A 17250-nucleotide genomic window follows, 5' to 3' on the forward strand; every position below is an offset into this window, starting at 1 on the left:
CTGAACTAAAATTGAAAACTGAATCAAAGTAATTAGTATATACATCAAATGACTGGCAGAGTCTCATACCAATGATGAATCACATTCTAGTAAAAAAAAATTGTTATAAAGCCTTCCTACTACTTAGAGTCCTATAAGGATATAGCTCTCAAACTACCACAGATGTTATATTTAGTTTCTGAAGTATTTTTATAAAAGTCACCTCAAAGCTCTTTTGCATAGTGCCTTGGGTTGAATGTACCCCCAAAACTTAATCCCCGCTGTGACTGTTAAGAGGGTGGGAGATCCTATTACGGTAACTGTCAATGATGAATCACATTCTAGTAAAAAAAAATTGTTATAAAGCCTTCCTACTACTTAGAGTCCTATAAGGATATAGTTCTCAAACTACCACAGATGTTATATTTAGTTTCTGAAGTATTTTTATGAAAGTCACCTCAAAGCTCTTTTGCATAGTGCCTTGGGTTGAATGTCCCCCCAAAACTTAATCCCCGCTGTGACTGTTAAGAGGGTGGGAGATCCTATTACGGTAACTGAAAGGTGGAGCCTTGAAGAGGTGATTGGATTACAGGACCGTGCAGTAGTGAATGGATTAATAACGGCGCTCAGGGGCATGGTTCTGAGGGCTTTAAAAGGAGAGTGAATGAGGAAGTTGGTCTCTTGCTGTCTTTGCTCCACCACCTTCTGCCATGTGAGACCCCTGTGGTATTGTCCCCACCAAGGCCTATAGCAGGTGTATTCCCTGGACTTTGTATTTCCTAGAGTCTGAAATGGCAAGCAATAAATTTCGTTTTCTTATAAATTACCCAGTTCCAGGTATTTTATTATAAGCAACAAAAATGGACTAATACAAAAGTTAATGAGAGTGGACCACTAACAAATTTTTCAAATGATGTACAGTAGGGATTGGTATTTCATTTTTTTCTGTAAATAGCCAGATAATAAATATTTCTGGGCTTTGTAGGACATGCAATTTTTATAGTAACTACTTATGTCCACCACTGCAGTCTAAAACAGCCACAGACAATATGTAAAAAAGTAGGCGTGGCTGTCTTTCAATTCAACTTTATTTGCAAAATAGGCAGGGGTTCAGGTTTGGTCCACAGCCATGGTTGGCTGGTCTGTGGTTTATACTACAATTACATTCAACATAACACAAGTGCATGAAGCTGAACATGTGTGGAGAATGAGTTATGTAGAAATAGCTGTCACTTGGTGAGCTGATATGATGTACCCATAAGAAGGGACAGCAGAAGAATACTTAAATGTGCTCAGCTTCAAAGATAGAGCATAGCTGACTACTGTGACCTACAGAAGCATACAGAACAACTCGTACAGAGTGATCAAAATAAGATAAGCAAGTTCAAGAAGCAGCAATAAATACAAGCACTTTATAGTTAGAATAATAATACATCACATTAATAATTTCACAGACACAAAATTTAGATTAAAGTGGCCTTTGAAAGAACTTTGTCCAACTTCTCGTTTTATGTAAGCCCATACAGTAGTGAATTAACAAAAAATGATTGCAAATTAAAGTTATTTTTGGAGAACAAGGATGGGATTACATTATTAAAACAGTTACAGTACACAATGCAAGTGTCAGATCATAGTTAAAAGTGATAAGATACTTTATTTATGAGTAAAAACAAAATGAATATTCAAAATTTTCATTTGATCTGAGTTTAGTACGTCGATGTGGTTAAAATGAGGAACAGGATGATAAACACATGGAAATTCATTCAAATACAAATAAATTACAAAAATACTTATTGGTTTATCTAAAAATATGTATAATAACGTAGCCAAAGAAAAGTGTATTTTTACATAAACCCTCCAGAAACTAATGTGCTTTACTACAAACAGTAGAAGTCAGTAGAAAAGAATATTGTAAAAAAGAATGTCATGGGCAAAAATGCATCTGGATTCAAATCCCTGAAAGACAGATAACCTTAAGTAAATTACTTGATTTTTATGAGTATCAGTTGACTCATATACAGAATGTTGATAATATTACATACCTCATAAGGTTCTTAGGAAGAATTTAAAAAGTAGTATATACACATTTTAAAACAGCTTTTTCCTTTCATTATTCTTCTACAAACATTTCTAGTAACAAAACAACAACTAACATTTATAAAGCCCTTATATGCAGGCACTTTTCTAAGTGCTCTACCTACACTGATTTACTTAATCCTCAATAACTCTGTGAGGTAGGTGCCTTATTATTTCTATTTCCTAGTTAAGGCAACTAAGCCACAAAGTATTTAAGGCCACGAGCTACTAAGTGGTGATGCCAAGTTTCAAACCAAGCAGTCTGGTTCCAGAATAATGAAAGCGCAATAAAAAGGCTGAGGTACTTAAAGAATTAGCTCTGAGAGTAGTATAAATGTCATTTATATACTCTGATTAGTTCCCATTATCTCTTCTATTTGAAAATATAAAGAAAATGTACGATTTGTGCATTAAGGTAGTTTAATGATCAGAACTACCGTAAAACATTCAATTTAAAATAATTATAAAGGATTCCATATTCTATTGGGTTTCTCTACTCTGGGTACACATAAAGCTTTAAAAATAAGAAAGATACCCAAATCCAGGTATTTTATTATAAGCAACAGACTTTGTGAACAGGAACCCCAGGTTAGGCTCAGACACCTGCATTTTTAAAACACTCTGCACATGATTTGAGTGCATAGCCAGAACAAAGAATCACTGTCTAAACACAAAAGATGTAATGACTTTCAAGTCCAGTGGCATCTGGAACCAAGATGATTTTCAAAGGTAATATTGCAAACAAGGGGTGGGGGTAAGGAACATGAAATGCTAAGAAGAATGAACAAGGTGTAGAGGACAGTAAGAAGCCAGAAAAGAAGACAGGATTACTTCCAAGTGCCAGTAAGGCTGGGTTGGAAACATTACATTGTATAATGTTGAATGTAGTAATTATACTGATTTGAGCATCACATATCACACATGGGTAATGACATTCAACTCTTTCTCCCACAGATATATACAATCAACTATGTTACAATTAAAGAAAAATAAATCAGTAATTTTTTAAAAATATCAGAATTTCAGCCAGGTAGATGAGAGATGCATTTTCAGCTGCTTCATTTCATTGAGTAAAATTCTGAACTAGTAAAAAAGAAAGAAAAAAAGAAAAGAAATGCAGCCTCTAGGGCCACAGCAGCAGCCCTGCAGCACAACCTGATGACTGTCTGTGAAAGGTGAAGACACCCATTCTTTCCCATTGCTCATCCCTGCAAATAGCGTCTGTGCTTTCCTAGTCATTGCTGCAACTTTTTTCGTAACTTGCAATTATCACTAGTTTTGTTAATAACTGTAATTAATTCAGTGGCTTTGTACTATTCTGGCTGATAAAACATTTGAGATTTAGCTTAACTTTCTCCCCTTAAAATTTAGGAAACAAATTCATTATAAAATCAATCTCAACTTATATTAACATAATCATTAAATAAAATGTGCTTAATTAGAAAGCATAGGGAAGACTACAACATGATAAAATCAAACATCACAACAGAAAAATACAAAACCCTGAATACAGATTCATAGAATTAAAATATTCCTTCAGTAGCAACTAATTGAGGTTTCCATTTGGCGGTACTATAACTAAATTAATCAAGAGGAACATATGTCCTATATTTTTTTAAAAAATCATAATAACAGATAAGCAATTATTCCAACAAACTCATGCAGTGGTTTTTATCCATTTCTATCTTAATGACGTTCTTTCAAGAACTTGATCTGTGGACCCTTTTCCCAGAACAAAAACTCGGTGCGCATAAACATGGCATTTTCCATGTAATGTCAGTGAGATAATATATCTTAGCCAGCTGAAGAACGCTAGCATTATAGTATTTCTAAAGACCCACTGTGAGGAAAAATTCATTTTCGCTAATCTAAGTATTTCACACCTTAGATGAAAGCCAATTCAAGTACAGAGATGTGGATTTTGTATGCATTTATATCTCCACAAGACCAGAACTTCCCTAACCAAAAGATTCAATAGATGTTCACATTTACAGGTGACCTGGTACTTGCTGACCTACCCTTCTTCTTTGCAGCAGCATTTCTGAATCTTACTTGTTTATAACACAGGAAGGTTGTGTGAAATGCTGAAAATACACTGCTTTAGAGTTAGAACACAGGTATTCGAGTCCAGGTTTGGCACTTTTTAGCAGTATGATCTTTTCAAAAATGTAACCTATGCCCTCAACTCATTGTATGCACAAAGAAGTTTAATCCAATTTCACAAGTCTTTAGTAGGTATGTTTGGTAGTATGAGGCAAAGCTTCAGTTTGTTCATCTGATAATGAGTATTTATTTCACAAATAGTACTTATTTAATAAAACTAGAAGATTAAATAAGATAATAGATGTAAAGTGCATAGCAAAAGGCCCGACAAAGAGTAAATGCTCAATAATCAGCTATGATTAATGTACCTCATATTGTGGTAGATGTTAGATAAAAATATCTGTCTTTCAGGGTAACAAAGATATGTATGGAGTTGGAATAAAAAGGGTGTTAAATTTTATTTGTTATGATAGAAAGAGGAACTGGAACATACAAGTTAGTAACAGGTTACAGTGCACTCTGAGGAAGCTGCCCATCTCCTCCCCTCCATGACTGAAATACTCACTCCCCCCAAGGCCTCAGAGGTAGGTATTAGTGCCAGATAAGTCTCAGAAGAGTTCCTCTGTGGGCTTTGCCCTAGAATGAAGAAAGCTGCCTCATTCAAGGTCATATCTCCTTTTCCAGGGCATCCTGGATCCAATGACTGATTGACATGGGGATATTAAGTTTAAGCCCAGAGCACCAATTCAGGACAAATCTGAAGGATCATCCCAGCTCCAGAGTTCCCCAAGATTAGCTAAGGCTTTCTATACAACTAAACACAATTCAACCTCTCCCTCTGTCCAGCCTTGCATCTTTCATTCCCCTAAAGGTACTGATCCTGAGAATACTCCTGCACACAAACCTGTCTCAGCATCTGCTGCCTAGAAAAATGACTTATGACACTTGACAAAGTTAAAAAGCTAATGAGAGATCAAAACAGAATTTACTACAGATATGCCATTATATTTCCACAATTATAAAATGAATGGAAAAGACCAAATGTAAGTATTAACTTAAAGAGCTGTAAGGTAGTATTATAAATACCCTAAAATTTTCTAATAATATTTCGGTTATGGATTAGAATACAAATGAAGGCTCTCTATTGAATTGAGTTGATAAGAAACAAGAGAGCATCCATCCCTACATGGATAGGAAAACGGAAAGGTAATAAAGAAAATGAATGTCCTGGGATGCTTTGTATTTCACTCCGGAAGCAGAGTAAGTAGACCAAAAGCAGCTTTAAAGTCAGAACAGTTCCTGCCTTTTATTTCATACAAGAGAATACTGCAACCTAGAGAGATGCTTAGCTTATCCAAGAGCACAAGATAACAGAGTATCTAGCCTAGGCCTCTTATTAATCTTCATTGTCCTTCAGCTTTGTCTTCAATATATGTAAAGAGTAACTCCTACAAAAGATTCATTTATGCTCAAATATAAGTATAAAATGTATTACAAAAGTAAGAATGGCTTTTAAATTATGTATCCATGTCACTCTTCCCTGTTGTCAATGTGGATAATCGGGATTTGACTATGTTATGATGTAAATGATTGGGATTTGACGATGTTATGAGTTTTCACAGAATGGCTTTACGAGAAGGGTTAGAACTCACTATCCACATCTCTAACTCCATTAGCAATTAGAGTTCATCAAATATTGTATCTTAATGGCCCTATCTCAAAATGAGGATAAAAATTATTATCTCATTCAATAGAATGCTGTAGAGTAAATATTTAACGGTAGCAATACATTTTTAAATGCCACATACACAAACATGGAAATAGATACAGCAGCTTCTCGCAAGTTAACATTATTATAGGTTAATATTATACATGATTGACTGAAAAGAGCTCATGTAAGACACAGGAACATTCAGACATCTGACTATTTGCAACCAGGGGAGTAAGTGATAAATTTAAACTTACTCAGGACATCCCAATTCAAATAAGAAAGGTTCGAAAATCCCCATGCTAGGCAAATCTACCACCAAGAAACTTAAGACCTTTGAGGAAAAAATTGCTGAAATAATGAGATGAAAGTTAAAAAATATTTCATAAGTATTAATATAAAATAGGGTAAGCATAAGAAAGGAGAAAAATATCAAGGCCATTTTACATATTACAAATTGATTCTAACAGGTACTATATCATTTATTTTGACACACTATTCCTTGCTTGCTAGAAACTTCTCAGAATCTCTATATCTTGTATTTCAATGAAATAATCATAAATATAATTTACTAAGAAACATTGCCTTTTTCCCTTTTCATATCTAGTCCCTTATCCAAAATGCTCAATGAACAAACTTGGTTCTAAAACACTTAAATATTTAAATGCTTGGGTAAATTTTATTTACCTTTCTTAGGAAAGTTAAGGAGTTACTGTGCAAACGTCCCTCCCCACAGCATGGTTCAGCTCAGGGCTTCCCTCATGCCAGAAAAATGCTTCGGGACCCCTTTACATGTAGTTTGGCTCCTTGTCTTTTAAGAAACCAAAAGAGCCCCTTATATTCTTTTATCAACTCCCAAGACTTCCTTGAAAAATCTCTATTTCTACTCTCCCATAGCTTTTTAAATTCCCTCATCCTAACTCGCTCCTCTTTTTCTAGGTAACAATTTGCAAATGACATTATTACAGTTAAAAGAAAAGACATAAAGAAGCAAATTCACAAATACCAGAATTATGTATAAAGATAAATTGTGGTTAGAAAAGTGATAACAGTACTAGTCTAGATAACTAGGATAATGTAGTATAAACTAGTCTGCCTAGCAACAGCCAATGGCTTGGGTGGAATCAATCAGTGATTAATTAATTTATGATGTTTCTACATTTATATACAGATATCCTGAACTATTGGCATATTCCAAAGGAAACAGCATTTATGTTCAATTTCCTTGCAGGAAAATATAAAATAAAAAAGAGTACTGTTGAGAGATTATATAAAACATGTTGAACCAAATCAGTGGTCTTCATTATAGGTAACCCCCTTCAATGAGAGCATGTTAAGACTTTACAAGAAATAGTTTTAGGGCCGGCCCGGTGGCGCACTGGATAGTGCGCCACTTGGGAAGCGCGGCGGCGCTCCCGCCCGAGGGTTCGGATCCCACATACAGACCAGTTCCCGCTCAGTGAGCGAGGCGTGGGAGCAACACTGAGGGTTGCGATCCGTTGCCGGACACGGAAAAAAAAAAAAAAAAAAAAAAAAAAAAAAAAGAAATAGTTTTAAAGAACAAATAGTTTTAGGAGAGAGGTAGTTTCAAGGAGTTGATTTCTGGATGCTAAATTTGCAAATGAACTCCTTCCCTAAAACTGTGAAGGTTGAAATTTTCTTTCTTCAAGGAAAATAATCAATGATGTAAGATTTCTGACTTTTAAAGGAAAGTCTGTTCATGTTTTTTTTTTTTTTTAAATGAATGATGATAGGTATCAAATAGTCAAGGTAAATATTCTGTTGAGTATATTAAAAAGAGCAACAACAGTTTAATTTTAAACATCAATTATCACAATATTCTCAAAATTATATCTTTTGCAAATGTTAAATTTATAATTAAAAAGTTTTAGCTATCAACATAAAAATGTGCAAAGGATTAGACATTTCTTGACACTCAGGGAGATGGTGAGCAAAAAAGTTTGAAAGCCACCCGGCTAAATCATATCAAAGTTTCATTAACCTCTACTATTCTAATGCCAAAATTCGAAACAAATAACCATATACATAAGTCCTGGGTTGTCTGGAGTGACACAGCTAGGTGAAACTAATCCAAGGGCCCTTTCTAGAGACGGTGAGATTTGAGCAGGATTTTATAAATGGAAAGCAGGGAACTTGAAAAACTTGAGAAAAGATAAACAGGCTAGAGTTGAAAGGTAGGGACCAGCAGTACATAGTCCTTTGCAGGAGAGGGGAAGCAAATGTGCCCAGGTGGAGAATGGAAAGGGCATGGGTTTTCAGGTCTCAAGCAATGTGGGTTCAGGTTCATTTTTTACCACTTTTTGGCTCAGCCACTTTGAAGAAATCTTAAGACTATCCAGAAGATCAAATGAAAAGACAGAAAAGAAAGTGTTTTTCAAATTATAAAGTTATGGTTTTTACCACTTTTTGGCTCAGCCACTTTGAAGAAATCTTAAGCCTATCCAGAAGATCAAATGAAAAGACAGAAAAGAAAGTGTTTTTCAAATTATAAAGTTATGGTACATATTAGTCATTAAGTTCTTTCCAACTATAAGCCATTGAACAGTAGCAGTTTGCAAAATGGTCAAAAGCATGAGCTCTGGAACCAACAGACTAAAATGACCACAAACTGCCATTTCCCAGAGGTATGATCTTGGCCAGGTTAACTAGACTTCTCTGTGCCCCGCTAACTTACTTAATGGGTAAAGTGGAGATAATAGAGGTACCCACTTTATGGGGTTATTATGAGGAGTGACTTAATGCATGCAAAGAAAATATTGCTCAAAATAGTTGCTTTATTATTATTATTCATGGTGGTATTATTATTATTATTTTCAGAATATCAATGTCAGATAGAGGTCAAAAGATTATCACTAATACGTATTCATTGAATTAGAGTCTTTAAAAAAACAAAGTAGTTATTGAAAGACTTTCACAATAAAAGTCACTAACATGGCTCCTTGGTCATATGGCAAAAGCATATGATAATAGTGCAATGAAGTTTTAACAAAGTAACATGTCTCTTTTCCCCTTTCTTGAAGGCCAAAAACCCAAAAGAATATGGTGCATTTTGTTCCACAAAGAATATCTTGTGATATATTCAGGAGAATTATATTTGGTCCTTAAGATGAAGGAATTTATTACAAATAATATGAAAAATGATTTGTGATATGATAGGAGCACTTTGACTTTACCAAAAGAAGCTCTGACACTGAAGTACCAAAATACCTCATTATAAAATAACCTTAACTATTGTTATCACACCAAGCACAGAACTGAAGGCATCAATAAGACACAAACCCTCTGAGCTCTGATTGTATATGGTTCAGTCATTTAAAAGTTGTTACTGAAGCATTTTTTAAATTACAGAGGTAATTCATTATTTTAGGAGTTAGAAGCTTTAACTTGAAGCTAGCTTTCATAAATTCTGGCTAGAGTCTTGACTAACAATACAAAAACAAAAAGCTCAGAAACATGTTATTTCAAGAAAAAAAACTTAAAAGAGCATATTTTAAGTTTAAAGAAAAAGTTCAGGTAACTAATTAAAGACAATGTGCCAATCAAACAGCACTGCTTTCTAACTTTATTCAAGCATTTAGATGAGCTAAAACTCAGGATATTATTCAATATTTTGAGAGATTGTTGACAAATAACATGCATTGAGAAGGAGCAGATCAGCATTAGAAATTTAAAAACTTACAAGTATGTCTGGCCAGTGAATAGTTGGATCCACCACTAGTCAAACCAAATCCCTCAGGAATTTGACTTGAGCTTCGAGGTCTGGTCAACAGTTTAGGAGGTTCAATTTCAGCACCAAATTCAGCTCCTATTACTCCTAATAAAACAATAGCAGTAGCTTGCTTCCGTCTTTCTTCATAAGATGTCGAAATTTTTTTCATTTGTGGGACACTTGATAAGCAACCTGAAAACCAAAACATAGGAATATAAATTAAAAGAATATTAATACAAAAAAAGACATATGATCGGAAAAAACATTCAAGATTGCATATTCAGGACAGAACAGTATTTTCAACAAGTGGCACTAAGACAACTGGGTACCCACACAGAAATAATGAATTTGAACCCCTATCTCTCTCATCATATAAAAAAAATCAACTAAAAATGGATCATGGCCTTAAATATAAGAACTAAAACTAAAGAACTTTCAGAAGACAACGTAGGCATGCATCTTTTTGATCTTGGGTTGGGCAATGATTTCTCAGGTGTGATACCAAAAGCACAAGTTGTTTTTTTTTTTTTTTAACTTAAAGATGACTTCATCAATATTGGAAACTTTTGTGTTTGAAAAGGCAGAATCAATTAAGTGTAAGGACAACCCACAGACTCAGAGAAAATATTGTCAAATCATGTGTCTAAAGATTGTATCTAGAATATATAAAAACTTCTACAACTCAATAACAACAACAATTTGAAAAGGTATTTCTACTAAGGTAAATTTTCAAGGCCAAAGTGCACTTGAAAATATGCTCAATTTCATTACTTATTAGGAGAAATTCAAATAAAAAAGAACAAACACAATGTGACACCACCTCACATCTATTAGAATAGTTGTAATAAAAAAAAAGACAGACCATAACAAGTGTTATTAAGGATGTACAGAAGAAACTGCAACCCTCATGCATTGTTTGTGGAATGATTCGAATGGCACAACTACTTCGGAAAATAGTTTGGCAGTTCCTCCAAAAATTAAGCACAGAGTTACCATATGGCCCAGCAATTTCACTCCTAGGTATCTACCCAAGAGAAATGAAACAAATGTATACACATAGATTGTACATGAATGTTCATGGAGGTATCCTTAATAGCCTTGGAAGTAACTTAAATGGCCATTAACTGATGAAGGGATAAGCAAAATATGATATATCTATACAGTACAATATTATTTAGCAATAAAAAGGAATGAAGTAGTGATATATGCCACAACACTAACGACCTTGAAAACACTGAGCTAAAGGAAAGAAGCCAATCACAGATGACCACATATTATATGATTCCATTTATATGAAACATCCAGAATGGGCAAATCTATGGAGGCAGAAAGTAGATTAGTGGTTGCCACAGGCTAGGTTGAAGGTGAAATTGTTAATGATGACTAATGAGTACTAGTTTTGAAAGTGATGAAACTGTTCTAAATTTAGATTATGGTGATATCTGCACAACACCAAATAAGAATCATAGAATTCTATATTTTAAAAGGATGAATTTTATGGGATATAAATCATATCTCAATAAATATGTTTTTAAAAAAGATTTCTCAGTAACTAATTCATTAATTTGTCCATTAACTTAACTAATATGTATTGAGCATATAGTTTGGGCCAGGAAATGACAAACATCAAAATAAATAGCCCAGGTTCTCAAGAATCTCACAAACATGAAAAAGATGAGAGCCTGTTCATAGAGGAGGTAATGCTGGATTTAAGAGTCAAAGTATTAAGAAGGAGTTTGCCAGGCAAAAGAGGAGGAAAAGGATGACTATTTCATCCAGATGGACCAGTATGCAAAAAAGCAAGCAGACATTTGAAGAAATATCTGTAACCTGAGCAAAGCTCAGCATAGTTTCATATTCAGAAGAAATACCAGTGTGATACTCAAAAAAAGAAAGAAAAATAATTTTAAACCTCTATTAAAGTACCAACAAATAGGAATTAATGAGGGATTAACTTTTCTAACATAACACTGCTTCTTAAAATTTCCCTTCCCACTTTCCTTTCACTATGGTAACTATACCGCAATCACTCTCCCACAATTCTCCCAAGACTTGGTCTTTTGCTCAGTCCTACCCCTTTTTATTTCTACTCCATTCTAAAAGCAGTCTATCCATTATTTTTCATTTCACATTTGTTATGCAATCTTACAAGCATCCAGAGAATTACCTAAAATATAAAAAATGTCATGACATACATGTACACAGCTAACCAACTTTATAAAATCTTGCTTTTTTTTTTTTCTACAGGTGTTTCAGATTCTTAAAAACTAATTAACTAATGTGGATATAACTAAAGCCCACTGTGGATTGTGTCTTGACCTCATTGCCTTGCACTCCTGCTCTAGAAATCACCACAATCCTGACCTTATCAAATTTTATTTCTATTATATAATCATATCAACATTACCTGACATATCATATTAATATATTTTCTAGCTTTGAACTATGCTTGTATATCTAGGGTAAACCCTGGATAAATGGATGCATGAAGGGATTGTGATAGACAGACAGATATACAAACCTGTAGATTGACTCTAAACTAAATCTGCTAATTGGGTTTTTACACCTATGTCCATAAATGAGATTATACTATATTTGTTGGATCTTAGTATCAACATAATACAAACCTCAAAAAAGGAATTAACTTCCCCTCTCCCATTCCCAGTGCCACTTCCATTCCCTCCCCTGCATTCTTTAAAAGATTCTTGAAATTTGATAAAAATTCTCCTCTGAAACTAATAGAATCTGCATCTCAGAACACTCCCCACCTGAAGTCAGGGAGTGGGGAATGATGGCAGAAATAGCAGGATGGACGCAGGTATATTTTTTATTTTGAATTCATTTTCTTTAATGAATTCAATTTCTTTAACTTCCTTATTTAGTTTGTCCTCCTTCCTCCTTCTCCTTCTTTTGATTATTTTTTCTTTTGTTTTGCGAATGGCTGGTCTAGGGATCCAAACCCTTGACCTTGGTAATAACACCACACAGTAATCAACTGAGCCAATCAGCCGGCTTCTTCTTGTTCTTGAGTCATTTCTGGCAGCAAATAGTGTTAAAAGAATTATCAATTTCACTTAAGTTTTCAAATTTATTGGTGAAGTTATGTATAGTATTCTGTACAGCTAAAAAATCTCAATTGCATCAGTTACTATGGATCCTTTCAACACTGTGCATTTGCGCCTTCTCTAACATTATTTTTCATGCATTTCTTAAAGTTTTTCTAGAAATATATTTTATCAGATTATTTTCCAAAAATATTTTAGTTTTGATCTTATTGATTCATTGCTTCCTATTTCATTAATTCTGCTCTTATTTTTATTATTTCCCCTTCTACTTTCTTTAGGTTTTCTCTCTCTTTTACCTCATTCTCTTTGTTTTGTTTCTGGGTTCTTAGACTGAACAAAACTCACTTACTTTCACTATTTCCCATATGGTTAACACAGCCAGTCACATATTTAATATCCATTTTCCTCTTTTTTAATAACACAACCTCAATTTTATTCTGAATGTCCTTTCAGGAACTGAGGAAGCTATAGCCTAACACCTGGCTTTAAACTTTCTTCATGATGTATTTTAAGTCCTCTTTAGCTCATAGGAGCCAAAAGCCTGCTTCTGGAAAGCAGCTAATGGTTTTGGCCCAGATCATTACATTTCTATTTCATTACTGGTCCACAGAGATATCTTTTTTGAGCCTAGTTATATCTCCTTGGTTTTCTACTTGTATATTTTATCCATCATAGCCATATATTTGGCACAGAAGAATTTAAAAAGTGAACTCTTGCAGCCATCCTGATTGGAAGTCAGCTTTCCGCTCTTTCTAATATTAATCCAACCGGCTTTTCAGGCCACTTTCACTTCTTTGCTTTTTATGTTGATTAAATCAATACAACAAAGGGCATTCAGATCTCAGTATGCCAACCAAGAAATTAGCAGCAAGTCCCTCTGAATACTTTCAGGTAATTTGTTTTATTTCATCTTTGTTTTTTTGCTTTGTCTTTCTATATTACTGGAGGTAAGCCAAGCTTAAGAGGTACACCACCATAAGAGGCCTCAAATGGAAAGCTGAAGACTTTTAATCTTCGGTTAATGAAAAGCCATTGAATAATTTTGTATAAAGTGGTGACATTAGATTTATTCATTGTTAGAAAGATCATGATAGTGTCAGCACGGAGGATAGACTGTGTTGTAAAACAACACTGGCATCAAGGAGAACCAAAAAGAAATTCCTGCAATGATCAGGTGGAAAATATTAATATCAGTGGTGCAATATTAATATCAGTGGTACAAGCGGTCCATTTGATCTGTCATTACTCAGTTATTCAACATATAAGAATTGCAGGTCTAGTGTATGCCTGACATTATGCTAAATATAAATTAATAAAAATGAGAAAAGCAAAGTCCTGCTCTCATTGAACTTAACAGCTACTAAACAGGAAATGGACACGTGTAGGTTACAGAATCAATGAGAACTTTATGGACTGAGAGAACAATGTGTTTAAGAACCTAAAGCATGAAGGAATTTGATTTATATTTCAGGAAGAGATAAGTTGGCTGGAACTCTATGACTCAAAACGAATGGTAGAAAATGAGGTAGGAGGGGCATGCAAGGGCCAGATCATACATGGCTCTTTAGTCACACTCTCATTTCAATTTTTATACCAAAAACAATGGGAAGATTCTCAAGATAGGTTTTATGCTACAGAGAGACTTACTTAGATTTAGGGTTCTAGAAAACCACTCTGGCCATGGTATGAAAAATGTTGGAAGTAGGGTGATCAATTAAAAGGGTACTGTGGATATCAAGGTGAGAGATTAAGGTTGATTTGGTTTTAAGTTGTTGAATAGGAGAATCGGAGAAGTAGACAGCTTCAAGACACACAGTAAGATCTGGGTAATTGATGGAAACACTGCAGAAAGATTTGAGCTGTCATGCCCAGAGTTCTCCTAAAAATCCTGATTAACTAAACAAAAACAAAACAAAACAGAACAAAAATATCCTGCCAGGAGAAGTAGCTGTATGTGTTGCTGAAATTAGATATTTAATACTGTTCTTGATTTCTTTTTATTAAGAGGATTTGTTGGTTTGCTTAGAAATTAATTTGCCTTTGAAAAGTTTATTCATCTTCTTCTGTTGAAATTAATCTGATATTTGCATGCTTTTGGAAAACTTTAGAGAACTATTTCAAATAATTATAGACTATAAAATGAAGTGTGTAAATTTTAATAAGTTTTACATCTCCAGTTTTAGTGAAAATTAGAAGCCCTACTTTCTACAGAATATTTTGTTATCCATCTGTTATTCAGTTTATGTATTTGTTATTTGAACAAATAAATATCCTTGTTTAAAAAAAATTAAATATTTAAAAAAATTTTTTAAAAATGAAGAAGAGGAGTAGGTATGGCTTTTCCACAGCTGTATTACCAAAAAAAAAAAAAAAAAAAAAAAAAAATATTTGAACAAATAAATATCCTTGTTTAAAAAAAATTAAATATTTAAAAAATTTTTTTAAAAATGAAGAAGAGAAGTAGGTATGGCTTTTCCACAGCTGTATTACAAAAAAAAAAAAAAAAGCCACCTGGAGGACATGACTTTTTAGAATACACTTTAAATTACATTGTTTAGCTGTACTGAAGGGCCAAATAGATCTGGATGTGGGCAAGAAGACCTAGCCGAGTCTAAGAAATGGAAATCGTGGGATATTATAAAGAATACAATAATAGAAAAGAAATACTTAAGGAAAAGCAGGGGAGGGTTATCTAGAAAAATAAGAAGGTAACATTAAAGAATATTTACTATTTCCCTGGATTCCAAGAGAAGTTTGATACAATTGTTGAGTACCAAAAATATTTGTTGTTGCTACAGGTATAGTTTCTTACCTTCTGTACATCATACTTTATTGGTTTCTTTTTTTTTTCCTAAAAATTTGCCATTAGTTTTTAAGTAGTATATAGAAAGACAGAAGTTCACAATTAGTCCACAGAGAATAGACTCATCTTTAAAAATATTCTAATTCTTTCATGTGAAATTTTAGGCGTTACTCATTTTCCTAATTTGTTTAATTTTGTATAATGTATTTCAAATCACATGCAGGCTGCTTTACAAGATGCTCCTCCAATGTTACAAAATTATTTTATAACTTTCAAGGTTATGATAAATCATATTTCATGGATTTATAAGAAATGCAATTGTGAGTACAGAAAAGACTTGTTGTAAAAACCCGAGATTTAAATGTTTTAAGATATTTCATTAACATTAAGAAATATCTTCAGGGCCGGCCCGGTGGCGCACTGCTACAGTGCGCCGCTTGGGAAGCGCGGCGGCGCTCCCGCCAACGGTTCGGATCCCACATACAGACCGGTTCCCGCTCACTGGCTGAGCGAGGTGCGGGTGCAACACCGAGGGTTGCGATCCCGTTGCCGGTCCCGGTCCGGTACGGGCGCGACACTGAGGGTTGTGATCCGTTGCCGGACACGAAAAAAGACAAAAAAGGAAAAAAAAAAAAAAAGAAATATCTTCAAACCAGAGTATGCATGTCTCCCTCTTCAAGGAAATTTTCTAGTTTTTTAAAGACTGAGTGGAAATGTTAGTAAAAAGCATTAGCAGATACATGCTATTACAGATTCTAAGTATGACACTGATGACACTGATCTGTGATAGTTAAAGGTAACTAAAGTGGGGGGGGAAACACCTAAAAGCTTTATACTAAGAAGAAAAAAAATCAATAATCACTGCCTACGTGTTCAGGGGACCTTAATTCGAGACAAAGTGATATTTAACAGTTTGATAATCTATATCTCAGCACATGCATTTAAAACCAACTCTCTTTATGCACAAGAACTAGTAAGAGTTCTGTGCAACTGCAGCTAGACTCACGCACTATGTATTTTACTCTATGCATAGCATTCTTGAAACAGGAAACAAACCAAGCTCCCCTCCCCCACATCTCAGCAAGAGCATGCTCCATAACAATAGTTCAAAGGAAAGCTCTATTCTGCAGTTGCACTGATTGTTCTGTCAGCTGCTTGAAACAGGAAACAAACCAAGCTCCCCTCCCCCACATCTCAGCAAGAGCATGTTCCATAACAATAGTTCAAAGGAAAGCTCTATTCTGCAGTTGCACTGATTGTTCTGTCAGCTGACCTCTGCAGAAGGGAATTGCTAACTGCTGCCTAGCTCCTTAGCTGACAAATGAATGATCGCAGCTCCATCTATTTTCACTATGGCTGCCTCTAGCCCAGGTGCTCAGACAGAGAGCCCGGTGTGACATCTTAGATCAAGATGAATTGGCACAAACTCCTGATCCAAGATTGTTTTATACCATTTAATTTAGTTTCTTCCCCTGCTTGGATGAGCACAGCTCTGGTTATGGATTTCTATTCTAATGTACTGAAGCAGGCCCTGAAAGAAGCCAATGAAGCAGCTGCTAGAGCAAGGGACTGCAGGGATACTGATCAATAGGCAAGGCATTGACCCCAGCCATTCAGCCTCTGCAAGGGCCACTGCTTGAAGGGGGAGGGGGCACAGAAGCACACATGGGCTGCTTCCAGTAGGAAATTAAACAACAGGGGCATTTGGAGACCTCCACCTCCATCCCTGGTCCCCCACCTTCTCTATGTTCTTTTTGTTTAATTACCTCAATCTTGCCTTAACCCCCACTATTTGGGTAGAAATTAAGACTTTAGGGAAATTTTAATAATGTACTTTCTAAGAGTC

The 17250-nt window shown here is 34.7% G+C and overlaps 1 protein-coding gene across 2 annotated transcripts in view; it reads right to left on the reverse strand.

Moving 5' to 3' along the window:
• The window catches only part of WDR7 (WD repeat domain 7), a 363500-nt gene that overhangs the window by 139649 nt on the left and 206601 nt on the right, over nt 1-17250 (reverse strand). For both annotated transcript variants that reach the window (XM_008569390.1, XM_008569388.1), the window contains one exon: nt 9507-9728. In XM_008569390.1, coding sequence (XP_008567612.1) covers nt 9507-9728 — 222 coding nt within the window. The remainder of the gene's footprint in view (nt 1-9506; nt 9729-17250) is intronic.

This window comes from Galeopterus variegatus, unplaced genomic scaffold (genome assembly GCF_000696425.1).
Source record: "Galeopterus variegatus unplaced genomic scaffold, G_variegatus-3.0.2 Scaffold489, whole genome shotgun sequence".
Lineage (NCBI taxonomy): Eukaryota > Metazoa > Chordata > Mammalia > Dermoptera > Cynocephalidae > Galeopterus > Galeopterus variegatus.